This window comes from Hydra viridissima, unplaced genomic scaffold (assembly GCF_058129835.1).
Source record: "Hydra viridissima isolate aposymbiotic clone 2 unplaced genomic scaffold, HvirCarnegie_v1 scaffold_2, whole genome shotgun sequence".
Classification (NCBI taxonomy): Eukaryota; Metazoa; Cnidaria; class Hydrozoa; order Anthoathecata; family Hydridae; genus Hydra; species Hydra viridissima.
The window spans coordinates 10,696,255-10,720,552 of NW_028324301.1; the positions used below are offsets into that span (position 1 = coordinate 10,696,255).

The 24,298-nt window shown below is 27.0% G+C and overlaps 1 protein-coding gene across 6 annotated transcripts in view; it reads right to left on the minus strand.

Moving 5' to 3' along the window:
* Positions 1-4,012: 4,012 nt before the first annotated feature.
* Positions 4,013-24,298, minus strand: part of LOC145182210 (uncharacterized) — a 28,920-nt gene continuing 8,634 nt past the window's right edge. For 2 of the 6 annotated variants that reach the window (XM_090080240.1, XM_090080241.1), the window contains exons 2-28: positions 22,792-22,859; positions 22,096-22,139; positions 21,202-21,510; positions 16,789-17,009; positions 16,360-16,532; positions 15,442-15,817; positions 14,870-15,198; positions 14,277-14,611; positions 13,175-13,374; positions 12,880-13,088; positions 11,375-11,452; positions 11,021-11,143; positions 10,285-10,530; positions 9,961-10,101; positions 9,594-9,747; positions 9,424-9,509; positions 9,120-9,329; positions 8,823-9,043; positions 8,428-8,704; positions 8,183-8,337; positions 7,448-7,669; positions 6,398-6,533; positions 5,626-6,093; positions 5,350-5,511; positions 5,106-5,165; positions 4,341-4,570; positions 4,013-4,224 (exon numbers count right to left, since the gene is read on the minus strand). In XM_090080240.1, coding sequence (XP_089936366.1) covers positions 4,117-4,224; positions 4,341-4,570; positions 5,106-5,165; positions 5,350-5,511; positions 5,626-6,093; positions 6,398-6,533; positions 7,448-7,669; positions 8,183-8,337; positions 8,428-8,704; positions 8,823-9,043; positions 9,120-9,329; positions 9,424-9,509; positions 9,594-9,747; positions 9,961-10,101; positions 10,285-10,530; positions 11,021-11,143; positions 11,375-11,452; positions 12,880-13,088; positions 13,175-13,374; positions 14,277-14,611; positions 14,870-15,198; positions 15,442-15,817; positions 16,360-16,532; positions 16,789-17,009; positions 21,202-21,510; positions 22,096-22,139; positions 22,792-22,858 — 5,340 coding nt within the window. In that variant the 5' untranslated portion in view covers position 22,859 and the 3' untranslated portion in view covers positions 4,013-4,116. Of the gene's footprint in view, positions 4,225-4,340; positions 4,571-5,105; positions 5,166-5,349; positions 5,512-5,625; positions 6,094-6,397; positions 6,534-7,447; positions 7,670-8,182; positions 8,338-8,427; positions 8,705-8,822; positions 9,044-9,119; positions 9,330-9,423; positions 9,510-9,593; positions 9,748-9,960; positions 10,102-10,284; positions 10,531-11,020; positions 11,144-11,374; positions 11,453-12,879; positions 13,089-13,174; positions 13,375-14,276; positions 14,612-14,869; positions 15,199-15,441; positions 15,818-16,359; positions 16,533-16,788; positions 17,010-17,119; positions 17,371-21,201; positions 21,517-22,095; positions 22,140-22,791; positions 22,860-24,298 lie in introns of those variants that run through there. The other 4 variants (XM_090080238.1, XM_090080239.1, XM_090080242.1 and 1 more) reach the window with 3 other exon arrangements.

The following is a 24,298-nucleotide window of genomic DNA, read 5'->3' on the forward strand; positions in this document are numbered from 1 at the left end:
CATTTTATCATTGTCACGAAGAGACAAAATTTCGGACGTTTCTTACAATTTTTTGTTTGTTTGTGAATTAAGTAACCCTGAGCCCCTAAATAGGTGGTATCTAACCTTACTTTACATCTTACCCAGGCCCGTCGAGAGGATGAAAAAGGCCCTATTGTAGAATTTTATTTGGACTTTACTTTTTTTTTTTTTTTTTTTTTTTTTTTTGGGGGGGGGGGGGGGGAGGGGAGTTGGAGGAGGACTCTTTCGTCAGAAATAGTGAAAAAAGCTCCGAAACTCCAAGAAATTGAGATTAATAGTTAGTGAATTGATATAAATTTGTTCGTTATGATTTAAAAAGCCTATAAAAAGGTTTTTTTAAGTTGTATAATTCTATGACATATATTTCTATGACATACCATTTTACGGTGCAAACAATTGAACATATTACGTTTATATTATCAAATTTGAATTACAGACAACAAATATTCTTGTTGTAACAAAAATTTTTATCTACAGAAATTAGTTTCGAAGAATTTTTTTCAGTTTTGAAACTTTCCTGCTTTGTAGCAATCCAACGTATTCATGGCTACTGGTAATTATTTCATAAATAACTAAACCAATAGAAAAAATATTATAAAAAAAACATATTTTTAAACGAATAATCAAACTTAAGCTATTATAAAAAGTAACTTGGTTAAAGAAAATTATTTTTTAAAAAATTCACGAACGTTTAATTTTTAATTCATCCCCTTTTGCTAGTCATTTTCTCGAGGAACTACCCACAAAAGTTAAAGTAATGGATGCTATAGTTATACATATATATTTTTTCAATATTCATTTTTTCTTTTGAGGTCAAATAATAAATTAAAGTAATGATATTTAACGAACTAAATGAAAAAGTATTTTAAATATTGTTAACATACTTTTATTTTTTCAAATTACATATTTTATAAAAATTATACCCTAGTTACATCTACTAGATAGAAAATGTTAAAGAATGATTTTATGAGTACAAAAGATTTTAAAAGCTTAAAAGAGAAATAGAGAACTTCAAGGATCAAAAATTCAAGTTCTTTAGTAGTTTTCAATAACTCGCCTGACCAGTGCAGGGTCAGACGAACCGTTGAAAAATACCTAAGGCCTTTCTCCGCAGAAGAGTACTAAAGGGGGTTCTCCAACAGGTAGTCAAATAGGTACAACTTATTTTTTATAGCTATGGTTCTTAGATTGAAAAATGTTGGTTGTATTTAGCTTTTAAGATAAGCTGTTAATAGAGTTATATGTATTAAATTTACATTTTTCTGGTAAGTTTATATATTTTTCTATTCATTACCATATTTCCATTAAAACAATAGCTCTTTTTTGGCAGAATAACACTTTTTTCCCGCAATATTTTTGCGGTGATAAATAATTTGCGATAAATTTTTCCCAGTAGATAAAGTTATTTTCCGGGTTCAAAGGTATAGTAAAAAATTCATGTTTTAAAGTAGAAAGTAATTTTTTTCCTTCGAAAATATGATCGAAGAAAAAAACTTTAAAATTGAAATTTCAAATGAGCTTTACATTTCATACAACTGTATACAATTTATTTACACAAGGATTAGAGATAACCTTCAGAAATTGCTTTTGAATCAGAATTTTTAGTTACTTTTGGGTGACCTGGTTTTCTTTTTTGGTGCATTTGAATATTTTTAGCTTCAGGAGGTAGACAGAGGGGGTTTACACTTTTAAACGTATTGCTATTCCAACTGATTGCTTACAGAAGTAATTTTTAAAGAAATGAGGACAAGTACTTTACATTCCCAATGTTCATCTTTCATCTGAACCACCCAAATTCCAAATTAACTTTCAACAAAATTATTAAAAGTGGCATGACCATGATACTTATTGATCAAAATGATTTGTAGATAGATTTCTGCAAAAGTTTCATTTTTGGAGTTTACTTATTGATATGCTAATGTCTTGGTTGTTGTTTTTGCAATTAGTTTCAAATTATTTTTTGTAACCAAACGACCAGTTTACAACAATCTGGAAAGCAACAACTTTGAACTTGTTTATAAGAAATTGTTCCTGAAAGGTATATGATTTGCTTTAACTACTTTGTTGTATTGTATTTCAAAACGTTCTCAAAAAGAGAATCTTTTTGAGAACGTTTTGAAATTTTTTTTCGTAAAAAAGCCCTAATATAATAATAAGTAAAATCGTAAATCATTTCGAAAAAGAAGGAACAACTTGAAATGCAATCTATGATAACTTAAAAAGACTTGAAACTAGTCAGCCTTTTTCTGATAAAAAGCGCTATTGTCGTCCTACATCCTGCACTACAGAAAAGAAAGCCAAACTTTCTAGGAAAAGAGAAATTTCGGAAAAAACTGTTGATTTGAATAGATCTATCTAACCGTGGTATGTCCAAGACATTGTTTCGTACTTCCTAGGCTGTAGCAATCAATACATCAATCTATATTAAAGAAAATAAATAGCTAAAGTCGCCGTAGTTCCTGTGAAAAAATGAAAGATGTTGTTTAGAAAAATGACATCTTCCATTTGTTAACAAATATCATGGCGACTTTAACTTTTTATTTTGACCAGGTTTACCAAGTTCTAATTACTCTAATGATCAATTAAATTGGATGGACAAGTAAGTATGGATCAATTATGTTGATAAGAAATCCAATTAACTAAATGCACCTCAAGCACGACTGATTAAGCACTTTTGGAACACTCAGCTCAAAAGGTTTAGAAGGGAGGTTGGAAAGGTTCAACAGAGCAAGTTTTTAATTCACGCATCAAAGTAAACCTAAAAGAAATTGATTTGAATTTATTACAGTCGCTTATGAATGGTGTTAAAGCGAAATTGAGATCTGTTGCAGATAATGGAGTTTATTCATATTAGGAAATCTTTTTTTTTTTCATTTTAAAAACTGATTTTTATTCATAAGATAAATACTTGATCTTTACAAATAAGATATTAAAATTTTCGTTTTGTTTGATAAATGATACGTTTTATGACACAATAAATGCAAAAATTTTGGTACTAAGGAGTTTTCAATAAGCCACTTTTAATTCACCTGGAGTTACGTTGACTAAATGGCCATGGATTTGTTTGGGTCATTTGAAAAACAAAATCATTTCATTTCTTGCCGAACTTTGTTAGATAGTTTACTTCCTCTTTTAATCTCAATAGAATTTCATGTGTTGTCATTCTGTATAAATTACATGTGTTGTCACTCTGTTTCATTGAATGAAAAACTTTTATGCACAAAGTTAATGCTTGCAGCTAATTGAATTCCTTTAATTTTCACAAGGTTGTATCGATCAGTCTTTTTTACCATCTTCAGTTTTGTTTCGAAAATTAAAACTCTGACTTTTTTTTCTTCGTAAAATTTTTTTTGACGTTATTTACCTTTTTTACTCGGTATTCCAGTTCTCATTTCTAGTAGATTTTTTTTTTGACAATTAAGTATTGAATCAACTTCACTTTATGATTAATATTAAGAAATGGAATTCACTATGTACTATGGATTAATATCAAGGAATGGAATTCGCTATGCATTATGGATTTATAATGGAATTCGCTATGCATTATAGATTAATATCAAGGAATGGAATTCGCTATGCATTATGGATTAAGAGAAATCTAAATATTGCTCTAATAATTGAAGTAAAGTGGTAAAGCTAGCTACCGCAATACATATTCATATATGCATATGTATATATGAACTTTTATGTTATTGGAAAAAGTTTTTATCTACTGGAAATTTATTTAATTATTGCCAGTTTAACTATTTGCCAGAAACTAATTTTCTACCGAAAAAATTTATTCTGTACTGGAATTGGTTGAAAGTGAAACCGGGAAGAGATTATTTTTACAGAACATTAAAATTGTAATTTTTAAAAAATTCGTTTCACAAATTTTTCATAATTTAGAAAAAACTAATTTGTAAAAGTTAGTTGTTTAAGTGCTTTTTTAAACTTATTTAGTGTAGCATATTTGCATATTTATAAAGCACTGCTTAAAAGAAAAAACATATTAGCAACATAATATCATTACATAAAGATTTACAAGTTACGTAAATAATATCTCAATGGATAAGTAACTCAGTTCCTAAAATATTACTTGTTACAATGACGTTATCAGCACGGCATGTGATTGACAGACGAGATATATTTCTTCAGTTTTAAGTCGTAATGCCCCAAATCCTCTAACGACAATTTTGGTTTGTTGAACATAGAAACAAATGTCTAAAGACAAGAGAAAATTAGAAAGTTGAGCATTCGGATATTCTCTTTAAAAATTACCCTATTCTTGAATACGAGAGAAATTCCTCATTAGTTAACACGAATAAGTTAAAATATACGTTGGAGAGCCTTGCTGCAGAAACAGCTCCGATTGAAGATGGCATTGATGGTACTTGCATCTTCTTGTAAGCAAGTCGAAGTTGTTTCTTCAAAGAATCCATATACAACGCTAAACTTGGAACTCCTTGCCGTTTAAGAGAGTCTTCGTACTTGGTCTTGATGTTTTGAAAAGCGGTGCTACTATACGACTTGAACTTTTCAGATGCAATGTCAGCGAAAGCTTTCATTCCTAAAAATCAAAAGATTGTTAAAAAAAAAAAAAAAAAAAAAATGCTTTTACATTAAGAAAAATTCTTTTCATAGAGCATCAACAAATCAAAATATGCCTAAAGAATATTGATCTTGAGCTGTAAAACTTCTGTTCAAGAGAGTACATCCTCGAGATTAAAAGTCAGAAATGATCTTATCGAAAAAGAGTGAGATTTTAACATAAAGAAAAATCCTAATTCAAATCTCATTATATTATTTTAATACTAAATATATAAATCCTACTATATACTTTTTGGAATGCTGTATACAGTATATTTTTTTATAACCTAAGGTAGAATTTGCAGCCAATTGAAAAAGCTTTTAAAATAGCTTTTGTACACATATCCTAATATTTAACTGATGTAGAGCTTCGTTTTTACAACAAAACCCCTTATTGTATGCGCCACCTCAATATTGAGATCTATACGGGACAAAGTTCGTCATCTAAACCCTGTACAATTTTAAGGCAATTTGAAAATTATTGACCCACTAAAACATGTAAAGTAAAAAAAAACCTCTTTCAACTTGATTGAACCAAAACGAAGTATCAGCAATAGTGGAATTCTCTTTTGAAGCTTAAAAACAAAGTAAAGGAATATGCATTTACTAGAACATACCCCTCTATAGTACACATCTTCCTTTAAAAAAAAGAAGCAACCGTTTAAAAATTACTTTTTAACTCTAACTACAGGTTAAATGCCCTAGATCCTATTGGAACATTTTTTTATACTAAAAAAAAAAAAAAAACTTTTTTCATACCATAAATAGTTGACTTTGCTGTAAGAACAGCATCTTCAATTGCTTTGTTTATAGAACTCACTCTAAGGTTACTTTCCTTATAACTATCAACTAGCGAGTGTATCGTATTATAAAGACCATGATACTGGTTGATAACAGCATTGGTGTGGTCACATTGTGACACTGAATTGAAAATGTTTCAAAAAACCAGAAATTAAAATGAGAAATGAATAAGTAATAAAAAAATAAAAAAAAAAATCAAATAATTTACTGATGCAAAAATAATATTAAATTTACAATTGCTCTTTATGTTCTGTATTTTAATATTGGCATTGGTTAAAGAAGATTTTGGGTCAAATACATCGATTGCAGCCCATGGAGAACTGTACATAAAGGCTAGTCTTGTATTTAAACTTCTTGTTGTACAAGATTTACTTTTCACAAGCAAATTTCGCTCAGCTTGTTTTAAAACTGGCAACAAATAAATATTTTCTCCAAAGGTCACATACCCTGGCTTTGCATTTACTTGCATAGTGTTATCACGTTTTTCAGCAGCCTCCAAAGAAGCGCAATACTCATATATTTTATTTTGCTCTGTTTCTATCAATTCTTTCTTGACATCAATATTGTCATTCAGAGCAAGCCTTAAACTCTTCTTAATAAATCTAGTTAAAGCTTTAAATTTGGCAGATGCTGCAACACTCTCTTTGATCAGTAAATTGTAATGATTAAAAGTTTCCTTGCCCAAATATCTTTCAATCAACTCTAAAAAATATTTTTTTAAATAATTCATTTATGTTTGAGATAAACTGTTCTTATCATATATATTAATATACATATTGAAAATGACTAATATACTACATTTAATGAGAAAAAAACAACAACTGAAATGAACTGAAACTGATTTAAATGAGTTGCCTTAGAATTATTGAAATAGATAATTTAGTACTAATGAGAAATAGTGAACCAAATAGTGATGTACATCAAACTAAAAATTTTTTAGTTTTGAACTAATCCATTATTTTTAATCACTAATTAAACAAATTTCCAGAAATAAAAGTAAATATACTTTTAGCAAAGAAATTTCTATATTCGCCATTGAAACATTGTTCAAAGTCAGTAATGCTATGCTCTTCTTCAAACATTTCAAAATGAACATTGAAGTTTGGAACACATTTGTCTGATTCAATTCGAATGGAGTTTATCTTTAAAAAAAGAGTTTCAATCATAAAACAATTAACTTTGAAAATAAACACAGTAAATAAATATTTTTTAGCCTTAGGATCATTAAAGCATTAAAATCATTAGGCATCAAACCAATTATGTTATAAATATCATTCATTTTCATCATAACACTACACTATATCTCGGCAGCCCTAAAAATTTAAAAGACTTGTTTCATGATTTTACAGCATAAACACGCAAATTGTCTAACAATTTATACAATTCATGTTAAATAATGTAATAGCACACTTCAAAAAATTTAATACAAAATAATATTTTTAAATTATTATGGTCTGGGAATTATCTGAAATTATTATGGTCTGGGTATTATCTGAAATTAGTTTCATTCTTATTTTTATTGCAATACTAAAAATTTGAATGAATTTACATTCTAATACTATTTCTTTCTAAGAACCTGTGCAAATTAAATTGTTTGAAGCAATAAAACTTTTATGCTATCTAAAACAGTAGATTGATAAAATATTTAAATTTGGTCATCCATCTGGCATATCAGGTACAAAATCAGCACAATAAGTATTCTGTTTAGTGAGTGACCTTTTCTTTAAATTGGAGAGAGGAAAACTTTCAGAGTACTTTTTTCTTTCTTGGAAGTTTTTAACATGTAATAATAAAATTTTGAACTGTTTCCAATTTTAGGACTTTTTATTTTTTAGTTTTTCTAATCCCATTATATACCGCATAAATGAATTAACAACAACTAAGAGTGAATATAATTTTATAAGTAATACAATCAAATATAAATTATTCAACATACAGGTGTATATCTAAGCAACAATATTTAGACCAATATCTAGACTACAAATATCTAGACCACAGTACCAAGTGAATATAAAAACCAACAAACTAAACAATACTTTTTGAACATAAAACTTACCATTTTACGCAAATAAAATCTTTTTAACTTGAAAAATTTTTTGTTATCTTTCAGTTTCTCAAAAAGTTCCAAAGTTTTTTGCAGTAAACCTTTTTCATCAAGTGCCCTTTTTAATTTTTCTTGATAATTAATCTCACTCTTAAATGCACATGAATATCCACGATATATAGATTCCAATTGATAAACTTTTTTTTCCAATATCTCAAATTCTGCAACATCTTTCTAAAATATAAGAGTTTTTATAGAACTCAAGTAAGAAATGTTTTTTTAAAACTCTATAGAGTAAAGGAAGTAACACTTGTGTATGTAGTATATAAGAAAGTGAAAATGTAAAAGATGGTTTAATAGAATTAACTAAGTGCAGTTCCCCTTACAAGTTTTTTTTTTTTTTTACAGGTTAAATTGTTTTTTCCACAGGTCAATAAGTTGATATTTTTTTCCTTTATATGAATTAACTTTTTTTTAACGTGAAAAACAAATCTACAGCAAATAGTCAATATTAAAAAAAAAACAAAAGCACTTTAATTCTTTAACAGGAAAAGACTTGAAGTTACCATCAACAGAAAAAAAAATTCTATGAAAAAAAGTATAACCTTTAAGTAATATTCTTTATCTAAAGATTGCACTTTTTTGTAAAATATAAAAAATATTTGGGACAACTGAAATATAAGGTTTTTTTTTTTACTTTAAAAACACTTGCTTTTCTATAATTTAACTGAATTAAAAAACTGATACCGTTGCATCTACAATTTTTCTGGAGAAATTTTCTAAAGTCACAGATTTCTTCGACTCACAAGTTGCAACACAACTAACATCAACTGATTCATACATGGTGGGGTTATAAACCATCTTCTGAGAAGCCTCATTAAATTCCAAGCCGGGGACTTTTACTGTTTTAAATTTTAAAAAACAAATACTTTTATTCAAACACATAAAACAAAATGTAAAAAATTATAAAAAATAATGAAAACAATAACAACCTTTTCCTTGTTTATTACATTCTTCAACACATGAACTTTCGAACTGTTCATAATTACTTTGAATACTTTGCAGCTTCTCTTGTATTCTATCATTAAGTAACTGCATGGCACTACTAATATTCATAACTATGAAACCAACATCTGTTATTGTATTAAACTTTAAACCATTGATTTTACTTCCTGATAAAATGTTTTGAATCTTTTTTACAAATGTCTTGAAATAATCTTCGACTTTTTTCTCAATCCTTCTGTAAGCTGGTAATAAACTCACAGTAATCTAATAAAAAGTTCAAAAAAAGGTTTGTCCACAAACTAATAAAACATTTAAACTTGGTTGTAATTAAAACACAGTTAAGTTTAATTCCGGTCATAAAATTCATATCATAAAAACATACAACTGGCTGAATATTCAAATAGCCTCTAAAACCATTTTCTTGAATTTTAACTTGAGCAGGTGCTTCACCGAAGAAACGTTGATTCATGATTATTTCAAACTCCCCATTATTTCCAAAGGTTAAAACAGTATTCTCTTTGAAAACACCTAATGATTGCAGGTATCCGTTTAATGTTATGTGCAATTCTTTTTTGTTTTTCTCACCTGAAGCAAGCAGGAATGCTGTAAGCAAAAAAAATTATGTGAATGATAGCCATTAACAACTGTGAAAATCAAAGTGAAATGATATAAGACTTACGTCCAGTTACAGTATTATCAGGACTTTGTGACATAACAAACTTTCCTCCTATAAGATTTAGCAAAGGCATGTGTTCCATGTAATTAAAAGTACCAGCAGAATCAACCGTGATCTTGTAATCACTAATTCCAGATGGCCTTCTCAATTTCCCAAAAAATGTTAAACCTTTTGTAGCAATATAATCACCGAGTTCTGGAATGCTGACATTATCTTAAGAAAAATTTTAAAAGAACTTGTTTTCAACATTTACAGTATTTTGATAACAATTAATAAAGTAAAATAATCCATTAAATATTTTTCAAACCTTTGTTGCTAAAAACAGCTGTTGTTCTACTGAACGTAACTTTTTTTAAATGAAAAAAAACACGTTCTGAATCCTTTTCATAAGCACTAAAGTAAATATTTCCAATAATTCAAAAAAGTATTTTAATCCATTAATCTAAGTTTTTTATTAAGGAAAAATGAACAACTTACTTAAATAGATCTTGAACAGTATCTGAACTAGATGTTAAACTTTTATGAGCAATGAAGTAAACATTATCATCTTTTAAATTTATTAGCAAAAGTGGATTCATGCTGAACTCGATTCTTTTATTAACAAAACCAACATTCATAGATGTTTTGATAGCTGTTATTTTGAAATAAAAGAGTGTTAAAAAAAAAAAAGGTAAAAATATTTAGAGTATCATTACTGTCACAGTCACTGTCAACACTAGAAACATAATTATTATGAGCTATAATAACAAGGTCATTATTGTAAGAGATAACTTGATTAGTGTTAATATAATATTTTGTATGTAAGCTAATTATTATAGCAAAGTACTGAAAAATACATATTTACCAAAACTGTTAAAAACACCATTTTCAATCACCGATTTTCCACTGTTAAACCTAAAAACCACTATATCCTCAGGACTCTTCCATTTAAATTGCTCTAGTATTTGAAGCTCCAACTCCCCACTATTTCCAACTAATATGTTGCCTAAATTTAAAAGTTTATTGTAAAAGAACCCTTGCTGTTTACATGCTTTTAGGGTTATAATATAAAAAGACTCTTTACTTCATATTATAATATACACATATCTCCCAAAAGTAGGATATAACAATTGTCTATAGAGAAGGGATTAAAGAGCACAGCAAGTGTGATTAAATTTAAATAAATTACCAATAAAGGAAATTACAGGGGGTAAGTCAGTTTTAAATTTTCCAGTTACTACAAATTTAGTATTGTGTTGAACATAATCATCTTCAGAGTCTTTTGTGGCTTCTCTGCGTAAGAGAGAGTCTAAATTCTGACTTTCAACTGAGATTTTACTTTCAGATACTTGCAATAGACTACCACCAGAAAGTTGGTGGTAATCTCTAGATGTTGAAGATCCATGTAAATTATGACTTGTTGATGTTACAGAGCCTAAAACATAAAAATTAAACAAAAGTTTTTAATGGGATAAAAATAACAGAAGAGAACTACACAAATATATAACATCCATACCGTATTGAAAAACTATCACTAACCATCAACTTTGAAATAACTTTTTAGATATGTAATTTATTGTTTTGATTTCCTATTTTTAACTTAAAAGAGTAAATTAATGTATTATATTTGATTTAAAAGTCAAGATTTATTTTCTACAGATTAACTTTTCATCTTTTTACGTTCTTAAAAAACCATTTTATATGACTTAAAATCCTGAATTGTAATTTTAAACATTAGTTATGTATTTTTAAAGATAAGTTATGTAATTTTAAATACTAATTATATAATCCTTAACATTAGTTGTGTTACTTCAAATACCATTTCCTAATCCTTGATAAGCAATTTAAAATAATAAACAGTGTTTGGGAAGGACGAATAGAAAAAAGCTCAAACTTAAATGAATAAATAGAATTTTAAAAATTACCGCACATCAACCCAGCTTCTTCAATAATATGTGAATTACTCCTTAGGAATTCACAAAATTTGTCTGTGTTTCCTTGAAACTCACATTTTCTGGGAACTTTGATATTTCCACACATATGTATACCTAAAATAAATATAATCAGAAATCCTTTTTTCATAAAAATTTTCAAAATTATTTCCAAAATATAGATGGAACTAAACTAATATTTATAAAGCATACAAACTTTCAATAAAAATCTAAATATTAACAAGAAGCAGGCTAATTTAAAAAACTTAAGATAAAGTAAGCAATAATCATCCATAATTTTTATCACTTTCAGCTTATAACATTGCTTTCATTAAAAGTTTCACAAACCTGAAGCCTCAACAGTTTTCAGAAGAGGGTCATTTAAATATTTCACTTCATTTGAAGGTCCTTTTGAAAATAATAAACCTAAAATGACAGTAAATTTTTATAAAAAAAAAAATATACTAAAAACATATTAATGGAAACATACTTATGGAAACTGGTGCATAGTAATCCTCCAATTGAAACTAAATGATGTAAAAACATTTTTATGAAAAGTTATCCCTTAGTAGATAAAACCATAGTATAGTTTGGTCTATTATGACAAGTTGATTCTGTTCATCAAATAATTTAAAATGCATCATCAGCTTTTAGAGCTTCCTGTCCCTGTAGAATTTCACAAAGAAAAATCCAAGTTTTTTTTACTTGTTGGCTTCATTAATGGTATTTCAAAAACTGATTTGGATGAGTGGGGTCAAAATAGAGTTGGATTCTGGGAAAATAGTCAAAGCATTCAGTTGGTACATTTCTTAAATAAAAATATCCACTACATATAAATGTTGAACATAAAATCAAACTTTTGCAGGAGTTTTTCAAAGCATCTTCCATTGAAATACAAAAACAAAATATTGTGCTAGTTTTAAAAAATCATAGAAAGTTGAAGGCATCGATGCTTAGGAACAAGATAAAAAACACTTAAAAAGTATTTTAAACTGTTAACTTTTTAAATTTATATTAAAAGTCCTGAAACTTAAGGAAAGCCTTCACTATCCCAATACCCAAATCTGGTGAAGCTAATGCAAAATTTGTACTTATTAAATGGTAAATAGATTTTTCAAACAAAATACAATTAAAATAAGACATTTCTAAAATTAATTTAAATCTATGACTTGATGCAACTAAATGTTTTTATATGCAAGAAAACTTGTAAAAACATTTATATGTAAAAATATTTTTCAAAGTAATAAAATTGAATTCAATCTTAAACTGTTGAAATGTTTATCCAATTTTTAAAAGAAAACTTTAATGAGTAACAATTGTAAAAGTGAAATTTCCATTCTAAATGATAGCCGATACAGAATCAAAGTTGCTTAAAATGTTGGATTGGATCAAACATCTTTTAAAAAAATAATAATAAAACTAGGGAAGAAAAAAGAGCTTGAGGAAAGAACAATCAAAAAGTGTAAGTTACACTACACTATACATCCAAATCAAATAGAAAAACTTTTAATACATTAAACCTCAAGATAGGTAATTGATTGCAGTCATTAGAAAATGAGTATCAACCCATGCTTTTATATAAAATCCTATTTGCACTTACATACTGGATTCAAATATGAACTGGTTTAAAACTGGATTTTTACATCAACTGGTTTACTCAGACACAAAAAAAAGTAAACTGGCATAAAAAAAAACCTAATCAATTTTCTAACTAAATTAAACTAAAAACATCGTCGTAACAAAAACTATTCAGCTCTCAACTTCATTATAACTGCGTTTACATAAAATATATAACTTTAAATTCACATAATATTCTATTTACACAAAAGGCATAAAAAAAGAAGGTAACTCACAAACATTCTTAAAGTTCAACCAGCTCATGCCTTGTAAAGCTAAGTTAAACATTTGATTCATTAGCTCAGCATAATTAACATCTGTACCACATATACCCAGAATCATTTTTATTTCATTACTTTCATCACTAGATATAATTATTTCTAGCTTTAGCTTGGATACAGTCACTCTCTCTGCTGCCAAATACATTGGTGAAGTCGCCTTAATCCTAAAAAATGAAACCTTTTTATAGTAGACCAAAATGGGTAAAAATATTCTTAAGATTATAGCTTTTTTTAAGGCTGTTAAAATTACCTCAACACAGGATCCTTCAATGGTGTATTAATAGCTAATTCTTCAAAAGCAAGCTGCTGGGGTTGAAGGAAAGTTTCTATTACTTCCTGATTCATAAATGTTGCATCTTTGAATAAAGAAGTAAGTATTGTCATATTTTCTATTTGGAAATCTCCAGTAACAATGTAGTCATTTTCTTGATTCAATATTTGAACAGTGATCTATGAAATGTAATTATAAAACTAAGTTTATATTCTAACAATAAGTCTGATTAAGTGTACACTTAGTAATTAGGGCTCAATATCACTAAATATTTAATGTAAATTACAATTTGAATTTAGTTAAACAGAAATATTAAAAAAACTAGGAATTCAACTAAAATTTTAGAAAATGTTTTACAAAAATTATTAATTAGTTAAAATTAAGATGCTTTTTAATTAGTTAAAATTAAGATGCTTTTTAATTAGTTAAAATTAAGATGCTTTTTAATTAGTTAAAATTAAGATGCTTTTTTTTAAAAACTTTTTTTTGCTTCTTAATTTATGTGAAGCTCTTAAAAACTAATATTACATACAGAAGGGATATATCTAAAAAATTTTTAACAACCTATCTTGATACTGATTTCTTTTTTCTTTTTTTTATTTATTTATTTATTTTTTTCAGATTTCTCAAAACCTTAAAAGAATATTCTTTTAATTTTGCTTTTGAACAAAACTTAATTAACTATTTAAAGTATTAAATTGCAGTTAAATTGAAAGATTTTACCTGTCATCAAATTTTTATTGAATAAAACAATTCACATTCTAACTTTTTTTTTTTCTTTTTTGAGTTGCAAGTATTTTTTACTACCAACCTTAATTTTACAATCTAAAAAATGCTGGTCTCAAATATACACTATATATACAAATGTATACCAGTCTTGAACAAGCAAAAAAACTCATTCTAGAAAATTAACCCTGAGGCAATTACTTAAATCATTAAAAGGTATGAATGACATTTTAGGTAAAAAAAAAAAAAAAAGAGTAAAAATTTACAAACCTTTTTACAGGAGCTGTTTTGTGTCATGAACAAAAATTGAAATTTTTATATAAAGAAAAATCATTTGACGATAATGAAATAATACCAATTTAGAGAATAATGGAACATCCCCATTTGCATGAAATGTCCAGGGTTTTTTATTCCAACTTTTACCAATTTCAGGAAAATTAGTAGAAACTGAGACATTAACCCCCTTTAAATTTATCAAGCCACCAGCTACTTTCCAGTCTTCATCAATGACACCAATCAACTTAACTTCTTTAGTTAGTGGTTTGATTACTATTTTACTAAACACAACTTGCTTATCAGGTACTGTGAGTTTATAAGTTTTCTCTTCAATACGGACTTGAGCAACAAAAGGAGCAGATACCAATAGATTTAAGTTTGGGAAAAATGAGACAATGAGGTTTTGGAATGGTGCTAAAATTTGAAATTACAAAAGAAAGCAAAATATTACCTAAAACACATAATTTTGATTTCTTACTTTAAAAAAAAAAATCAAGTAAATGGGGAACTGAATATTAATAGAAATGACTTTTTTAAATCAAAATTGAATATGGAAGCAATAATTAGATAAATATAAAAAAAAAAGTATATCACTTCAAATTTGTTAATAATATTTGTAAGCAAAAAAATTCTTTAAAAAGATTCAATAAGAATAAATTTAAAAAAAATTACCTTTAAGATAGTCAGGCGATGTAATAACAATGTCACCATCACTTGTCTTTGGAAGAGTTAATTCTACAGCAATATTGTCACTGTATTTATTGTCTTCTGTCTTTGTTTCTGATCGCTTGCTGCTGTTATCTTTATCAGTTGATTCACTGTCACTACTTCCTTCAGCTGATTCTTCATTAATATTTGCTTCTTCGAATGATTCTTCATTATTGCTTTCTTCAAATGATTCTTTGTTATTATTTTCTTCATATGATTCTTGATTATTGTTCTCCACTTCAGTTGATAATTCATTGTTATTTTCATCTTCAATAGATCGTTTCAATAATCCTCTACAAGAAAAAATTTATATAAAAATAGTTTAATGATAAGAGTATAAAATCTTTAATGAAGTATCATTTTCAAAACATTAATACTGCATATATGGTACTAGTAGTTGTAACATGCCATACCATTAAATAAAATTCCAACAAATTGAAGAACAATTAATACCGAAAAAAAAAAGAACAAATATTATGAAATTAATTATAAATATTGTTTTCATTTTTTATTACTTACAATTGTTTGCTACTTACTCATTGACTGCAAATATACTTGAGCCAATATTTATGCCTTTTTTTTTTAGCTTTGTAGAATTGTTGGAAGAAAATATATTCTGATTTTTTTTTGTGGATGTTTTCCTTTTTTCTTCTTTTGATTTTTGGTACAGTTTTTTACTCTGCTGTAAAACTTTACTTTGCTGTTCACTGGTTTTAGTACTTTTACTTTCACCTTGAGGCATCACAACATTAATTGATTTTAGTTTAATTTTCATTAAATCTCCAATCAACCAACGTATTGTTTTACCAGAAGGAATACTTTCTCTAGCACTTTCTGTAGTAAATTTCTCAAGAGTATTTCGACCATAGTCATCCATAATGACATTGATTTTGGATGTAGATGAACTAAATACTATACATTAAAACACTGTTTAAATAGAAAATTATAATCAACAGTGAAAGTTTTAACTTTAACTTAAAAGTATTTAAAAAAACAGAAAAGGTACAATTATTTAAAAAAAAAAAATCTGAAATCTGTGACAATAAATAATGGGTTCTTTTTTTAAAAAAAAAAAAAGATTTCTAACTTTGTAAATATTGCGTCTGATATTACACAATTTCTAAAAATAGTCTTTAACTTAATCACTTTTGACAGACATACCTCCCTTAAGATAGAATGGTATTTAAATTTCTACTAATACTTTTCATGCTTTTTTTAATACTATTCATTAGGGTATTCTAATTTTTATGCTTTTTTTTGTTTAGTAATACAAGTATTAAAAGTGTTACTAGTAGGTAACACCAGCTCAAGATAAGAATCTATTCATACTTTAATACAAGTAAATTTACAAAAGATGCTATTAATGTTGAGATGAATTTAAATTTTAATGTCTGTTAGTGAAGTGGATATGATGGGATGACAAAGAGAAATTCTATAAATCAAAAAATAGTTACCTAAATTTTTTAGTTCGAGGAATGGAGAAAAACCAGTAGCAAGTGTTATCCCAAACAATTTATTTAAATGATCCAGGAGACTAACATTTTCAGATGTTCTGAAGTATGCTGCAACTGGCTTTACATAGTTAGGGTAAAATTGAAAAACAAAGAAGCTCTTTCTTTGAACATCACTACAAAGGAAGAGTTTAAAAAATGGATACAAATAAAACCAAAACAAACAAGCAATTATAATATTTTGGAATTAGCTCTTAATTTTCCAAAGAAAAAAATGTTCAAATGAATGTTAAAGGCATGACATTATCAAAAGGAACTCCTTGGTTGAGATTTTGAGATTTCATTTTCCCTAGTATAATGAAGTGATTCTAAAGAATTGCGAGTTAAAATTTCATTTTCCCACTACAAAGAACTAACAACAAAATAACTTACGTAATCATTAGTTCAAAGTATTTGTTTGGGTAAAATACAACAGATAGTGTTGCCTTTGGTAACCTTGTAGGTATTTCAAAATCATTTTTCTCATTTACATCACCCATGACTCTCATCTCTTCTTCTGAAATTCCAAAATTTTTCTCTAACAAATCTTTGCTGTTGATATAAAGATTTGATGCACTCATTAAAAAATCAAGTTTTCCATCCATTTTAATTGCCTGACAAAAAAAATTTGAAAAGTAAATTTAAACAAGATTTATATGAATTATAAAAACTTTAAAACTTTTTTTCCTAATAAAAAATAAAAATTACTTAAGAATGATATTACCATTATATATTAATTATTGTCAAGAAGAAATTCAAGGCATAGCAGCAAGAAAGTTTATAAGGATGCTGAAGATATCAGCTCATGCAACACTTTATTCTAAAGATCTTCACAATTTTCTTGTACCCTATACCCGGTACCTCTGACTCAGAACACTCTGTCAAATTGCTGTATATGTTCAATGAGGCTTTTTCTTCACAGAAATTTTGTTAAAAAATAACACATGCAAAACTAGTTCAGGTTTAATATACCACAAGCGTTAATAAAATATATTTCAGTACAGTGATGTATCTGCAATTGACATGTTAAGCTCAATATAGTGCTTGTTTTTTAAATAGAAAGTCATTGACAAGTGCAACACTTGCCAAAGAACATGAAACCCATGACTCAGCAGCATATACATAATTCAGCAGCATACAATGACTAATAAAACTCTTTGAAACTTATAAGCTTAATTTTTATTAGCTAAAATTGTTCTCAAAAAGAGAAAATATGTGAAGAGAATATGTTACTTGAGTGATTGATCTGACCAGGTAAACTGCCAGTGGTAAACTAAGTGGTGCTTACAATTTTACTAAAAATGACAGGATGTAAAATTTCATATAAACTTGGAAGGGGTTTTTATAAAAATATTTTACTCATTGTTTTAAAGAAACACTCTGTAAAGTGTAAACAATAGTCATATTTCAAATTAGCCTAAATTCTTAAATTTTTATTTTTAGACCAACTAAAAATTTTTTTTTATTAGTTTCATCAGAAAAATAAAAATTAAATATAATTTCAATAAAAAAATTGAAATAATACTGCATGGTAGCTTATCTGCTACCATGCAGTATTATAGAAAAAGAAAAAAGAACTTCCTGCATACACACACACATACAATTTTAGCTGAATCTATGATGGAATTATTAGTAGCAGATAACAGATTTATTATTAATACTTTGAAAAACCCCTAAATTATGAAAATCTTTATCTAAAAAATTAAACTTTCCAAACAGCTCAAAGACAATTGAAGACAGCAGGGGAAATCCAGACACATCACAAGTTTTAAATATTTGTTATCCTTCATTTTTTCTTCTTCCCATATAAAATGTTGATCTGACTATACAAAGAAATAGAAAAATCACCAGCAAAGAACAGTTATAAACACTATATCCTATGTAAAAATAAGACACATCTAAACATAAAAATTTGTTTTTCTCAAAAGTTGCAAGATGAGACATGTCTGTTTTTTCTTCTGTGGTCTTCAATTATTAAATAATTTTTTGCAGAAATATTATGACAATTGAAAAAACAATTTTTTCACTAAAAAAAATTTGAATAAATAGATTTTCTACTCTTTATACTTTATTTGATTAAGCATAATTGATAGAAGATTCTTAAATGTAAATTTACATAACAACTAAAAAAAACAAAAACTAAGGGCTATTTTACGAAAGGAAAATGTAATGTTTTTTTTTAACTCAAAAATATTGTTAAAACACATTTAAGTGTTTTGATGGATTGATGGTTGAATGGATGACATATGTATAGTAGCATGTGAAAGTTAATAAACAACTAAGTTTTTCAGGTTTTTCTGTTGCAAATTTTTACCTTTTAAACTGAAAATGAATGAAACTTTTGTTAATTGTTTTTCAAATGTGATTACATAGTATAGTTAACTCAAAAAAATAATAACTTATAATGGAAGGAAGAAATTCAAATTTGAAAATATATTTGTGCAACAGTTTATAAACAGTTCCATGCCCCATCAAAAAAACCAAAATTCCATTAAGCAAAATATATTAATATCAAAATTAATTTACTGGAGATAATATTTAACTGAAACTAAATTTAAAAAATAATGGAAAAGTCTAATGAACTGTCACAATAAAAGAAAAATTTAATAATAGGTGCTGTAGAGAAGATTCCTTACAAGCAAATTTCTGAGCATTATGATGTTGCTAAATCAACAATTAGTGTACTAATTAACCCTATAATGTCGAGCGCGACGTTTTCATAACGTTTCATTTAAACGTATTTAGTACCGAAAATATAAAGTTGCATTATGGACCTATGGACGAATGTGACAATTAAGTTACATTTAAAAAAAAATGCAAATTATACATTTTTTTAATATATTTTGGTTGTTACATATTGATAACTAAGAAAGTAAAAAAATAAAACCAAAAAAAATTTTTTTTTTCAAAAATTTCAAATTCAGGCGTTATAGGGTTAAGGGATATAGGGACCGTAAGACACTTGAAAACAAGCATCGTTCAGGCAGGCTAAAATTAACTACAGAACATCAAGACAGAATTTTAGCATGACAAATAAAACAAGTTCTCCCAAAAGTACTGTCAAATAAAATGTCTTTTGAGCAAGAATTATGTGCAGAGTGAATACTACAAAATGTCACCTGCCTCAGCATAATTTTTTTGGCCCTCATACTGGTTAAAAAACCATTAATTTTATTAAATAATTACCTAACCTGAATAAAATTTTCAAAAGATCATTTGCATTGGACTTCAAAAGAATGGGTAAATGTCTTACTCAGTGACGAATCAAAGTTTTGCATGTTTGGTAGCAATGGTATGAAGTAAGATACCGAAAAGTGAAAGACATGCTCCTAACTATCAAAAACCAACAGTTAAGCATGTTGGTGGCAATATAATGGTTTGGAAATCTTTCAGTCATAATGGCAATAGGTAAAATGGTAATTTCATTTATAAATATAAATCAAATGGTAAACTTCATTGCAACAATGGTATAATGGATCAGAATGTAAATTTAGATATAATCAAGAATGTTATGTTGCCACATGGAAAGGACAAAATGCCTTGTAGTTAGAATTTCTAGCAATCCGACAATCCAAATTACTGTTCTATCAAAAATTTTTTCAACCTGAAGAAAATTGCACTTTTGGACTTGCCTTCCTAAAGCTCAGATTTAAATCCAATAGAACATCTTCGGGAACCTCTCGATTGTCAATTGAAGGGTAAAAAACTAATCAATAAAAATGATTTATAGAAGATACTTTTGGATTGTTGTGCAAATATCCTTATAGATAATCTTATCAAGTTTGTTGCCTCTAGGCCTTGCAGTTGCCAAGCATTAAATCTAGAAGCTACTCAACAAAATACTTAAATGCTGTGATGAAAAAACTTATAAAATATTAAAAGTAATATCTCCTTTTAAAATTTTTGCATTTATTTAACTTTTGCATAATTATGTTTTCAATATAATTTGAATTTATTACATCTGTTACAAGCTATCTTTTTTTTTTTGAGCAAATTATACTATGTAGTTACATTAGAGAAACAATTGTTAAAAGTTTCATTCGTTTTTAGTGAAAAGGCGAAAAGTTATAATGAAAAAACAGAAAAAATTTAGCTGTTTATAAACTTGTGTACACCACTATATGGATGAATATATATAGATAATTATATTGATAGATTGATGAATGACGGCAGATGATTGAAAATGGTTGATTAGTTTTGGAAAACAAACATTATCTGAACATGTAATTTGTCAATATCGCAGTTTGTGAATCTAGAACAATAGAAATATGGATTTAGAAAACAGCGAATCAATTCTTTGCCTGTGAGTTGGTAATTAAGAAAGCATTTATAGATTTGGATTATTTGCTTTCCTTTGAAAATGTAAGCAATAACTGTAATCAAAATCATTGTAATGTATTGAAATTTTTTTCTGATATTTGCATTCATATTGCAAAACAAAGCACTTCATTACTAAAATCAGATAGTATTAGATTTTTCAAACATTTAAAGAGTTGAACCATATTGCCTCTATTCTTTTAATTTACTGAATTTTACTTAAAAGCAGTTAGAAAAAATTGTTTGTATCCCTTATCAGATATTTTCACAATTGCTGAAAGAATACATTTATTTACATGTTAAAAAAAGATTATTCCAGATAAAAAGAAAAAAACTCAGGTAATCTATTTCATGAGTTGAATTTGATTGCATAAGAAAAAGCAAACAGTTTATAAGATTTATGTCTGATAAAAGTCTATGTATTATAATTTTTTTGCATTACTTTTTAAAAAAAGTTTTATAGTTTTTTATTTTTACATTTTAACTTACACGCAACTTGGTATTCCAGTCCAAAACAATTCCTTCTATACTGATATGCATGTCCGTATAATTAGTTGTTGAAGTTTTAATAACAATATCAGAGCTATCTGCAAACTGAAGATGTCTTGGTGAGAGAAGTATTAAATTGTACTGATTACAATAAAAAGTCCTTTGAACTCTACCATTTTCTCTAGTCATTTTAGTACATTGAGCAGATGGAAAGAAAGCAGAGACAACATTATCTACTGGCTTATCAAATTCTTCTTGGAATATTTGCTCCAATGGACACATTCTTAACGTAGTAGTCAATGTTCTACCCTGAAACTTAATGATTTAAAAGTTAAACTATATTATTTTTAGTTCACAGCTAAAAATTTATATGTAATTCTATTAGGTGATTAATTTAAACTTAATATCAATCAGATATTATAATACATTTAAGTTGTCAGTTGAACTTCAATACCAAAGATTTTAATAACAAAAAAACAAATCATTATTTATTGTATATCATTTAACTTTTATTCAGTTGTTATTATACAGTAAAGTTTGTATATGTAGCTCTTGTATCAGGTGAGAAATAATCAATTTCAATAAAGTTAATAGTAAAGAGTGAAACTTAAGCAGAGAATGAGATTTACTAAATAAAAATAAAAATAAAAAAAATTATAAAAAATGGAGAATGACATAGATATATAAAAAACATATTAATGGCTAATACGTTAGGTCAGGTGCAGTGTCTTTTTTTGACAATATTGACACCTTTAAACTTATAAAAGAAACCAGCTAGTTAACAATTTAGTATACAACTATAAAAGTGAAAATAAAAGAGCAATATCAGTATTAATGATAATTATGTTTGCATTTTTTTTATATAACAATGATTTAAAAACAAAAAAGTCCTACATTTCTAATCCTTGACCTTCCACATCTTCTTTCTTGTAAAACAGCTAAATGTAAATTACCAACAATAATAAACTTAAAATAGAAAATAAAGCTTTTTTTTTTATAAAAATATAAAAAAATTCAAATTCATATACAATTGAAGTTGCAGTTAGTATGAAAATAAAAGATTTAGATTACACAAGCCAACAAAAAAAATTTTCTGTTGCATAAGATATTTAAACTGATTTCATGTTGTTATTTTTAAATTAATTTAATATCTGAAACCAGTGTTTATCAGCATACTATAAAAATCATCTTTTTTAAAGCATTTCTATATAATAATTACAAAAAGATCATCATATAATTTTTGTTTTAGATAAAATATATATGCGGCCTTTTTTAAATAGACTTAAGTGCTCACATTATTCTAACCCATTCAATTATAAAATGTTGCTTACATAAAGATTCTGTAATTAAATAGCAAATGAGAAAACAAAACTACTTTCAACCCTAAGTTTCGCAAAAAGTAAAAAAACTGATTTGATTTGAATTCAGTAAATATTGCAATAAAAATTTGAATTTATATTTTGAGTCAGATTTGAATTCAGCCTATCAAAAATCATATATAGTAAAAACAAGTGTTAAAATTGACGCAGTAAGTTTTGTTGGTCTGTGCTCTAGATAACAAAATAGTAATAGAGCAATCATAAAACAAACCATTGTAACATATCAGTAAATTGAAAATCAGTAAGATTTGCACTTGGAATCTTAAAAGTTGGTTCATCCTAAAAAAAATATCAAAATTGTATATATTGTTAAAATTATCAAAATATTCTTATAAGCTTGCATTTAAATAGATGTTCTTTTACAGACAGTTATTTCTATCTTTGCTAACCTGTCTACTCTTGGGTTAGCTAGTACATTTATAAAATTTATAATCATAGCTTAAATTGAGTAAATTTGGTCACTAATACTCTTAAGGTAATTTATAACTTTACAAATAACTTACAGCAAACCTACTAACGAACTTTTGAATAAATTTAACAGACATTTTCTATTACTTTTGTTTTAGATCCACACATAACAACTAATTATGAGCAAATGAAGAGGCATCTTTTTAAAACATCAAAGCACAGATTTTGGTAAACAACTCAATGCTTTTCATTCACACGCCTGTATGTGTCATAGAAATTTTGGTATCAAAGGATTTACTACAGCTGGTGCTCAGATGGAATCAAATAAGGTCAAAGAAGTTATTTATAGTCCAAAACGGGAAATGCCAAAATGATTTATTAACCCTTTAACAGCCCGCAGATTTTCTTAAAAACGGTCGCTATAAGTTTTGCGTTTTTTTTTTAAGTGGTCTCTAAATGTCCCGGCTTTTTAAAAACTTCGTTTTTTTACTTTTAAATTAAAAAAAAGTTTTTACTATTTTAACACTATTAAACACTAAAAAACACTATTATTCATGTATAAGAATTTATAACCATACTATAATAATAGAAAATTTTTATAAAAAATAAGTTCTAATATTCAGTCTTTGTGTGAAAAGTCATAAAACATGGAGCTGCACAAAGTCCTACATCACATTCTACGCAATCATATCTAGAATCTTTTCTTATTTTGTGTTTGTGACATACCAAACACCTTCTCTGAGCATTAATTTTTTTTTCAGATGCTGGCACATATGATGGAAAATGTCGGTCAATCAATCGTAAGGGGTTGTTTGCTACCAATCTAGAGTGAGATTTTTTGGCTGTTGGCCATATTGTTGAATCATTGATGTGATTAACATTGTTCTAAAGTTTAAAGGTGTCATATTATGACCCACTTTTTTACAAATTATTTGTGCATTAAATGCTGCTTGATTAATTAAATGAGTAAACACTTTCTTGTACTACTTTTTTACCCTTTTTCTTTCAACTTCGTATGATGTCATCATTTGGTCACTTCTATGCCTCCCATATTTTGATTATAATCATCAATAACTAAAGGAACTAACTTTTCTTTCCCAGCTCTTAAAACATTTTTAGCCCCATCAATAGTGCAAGTTGAAGTGGTATAAACATCTTTTTTATCTTTCCAATGTGTTATCATGATATTTGTTTTTTCTTCGTAAAGAACTTTGCGCTCATTTTTTTTTAACTTTTCATGGATAGAAATAGGTAAACCTTTTCTGTTTTTTCGAAGTGTTCCTATGGTATCTGTAGATCTTAGCAATAAT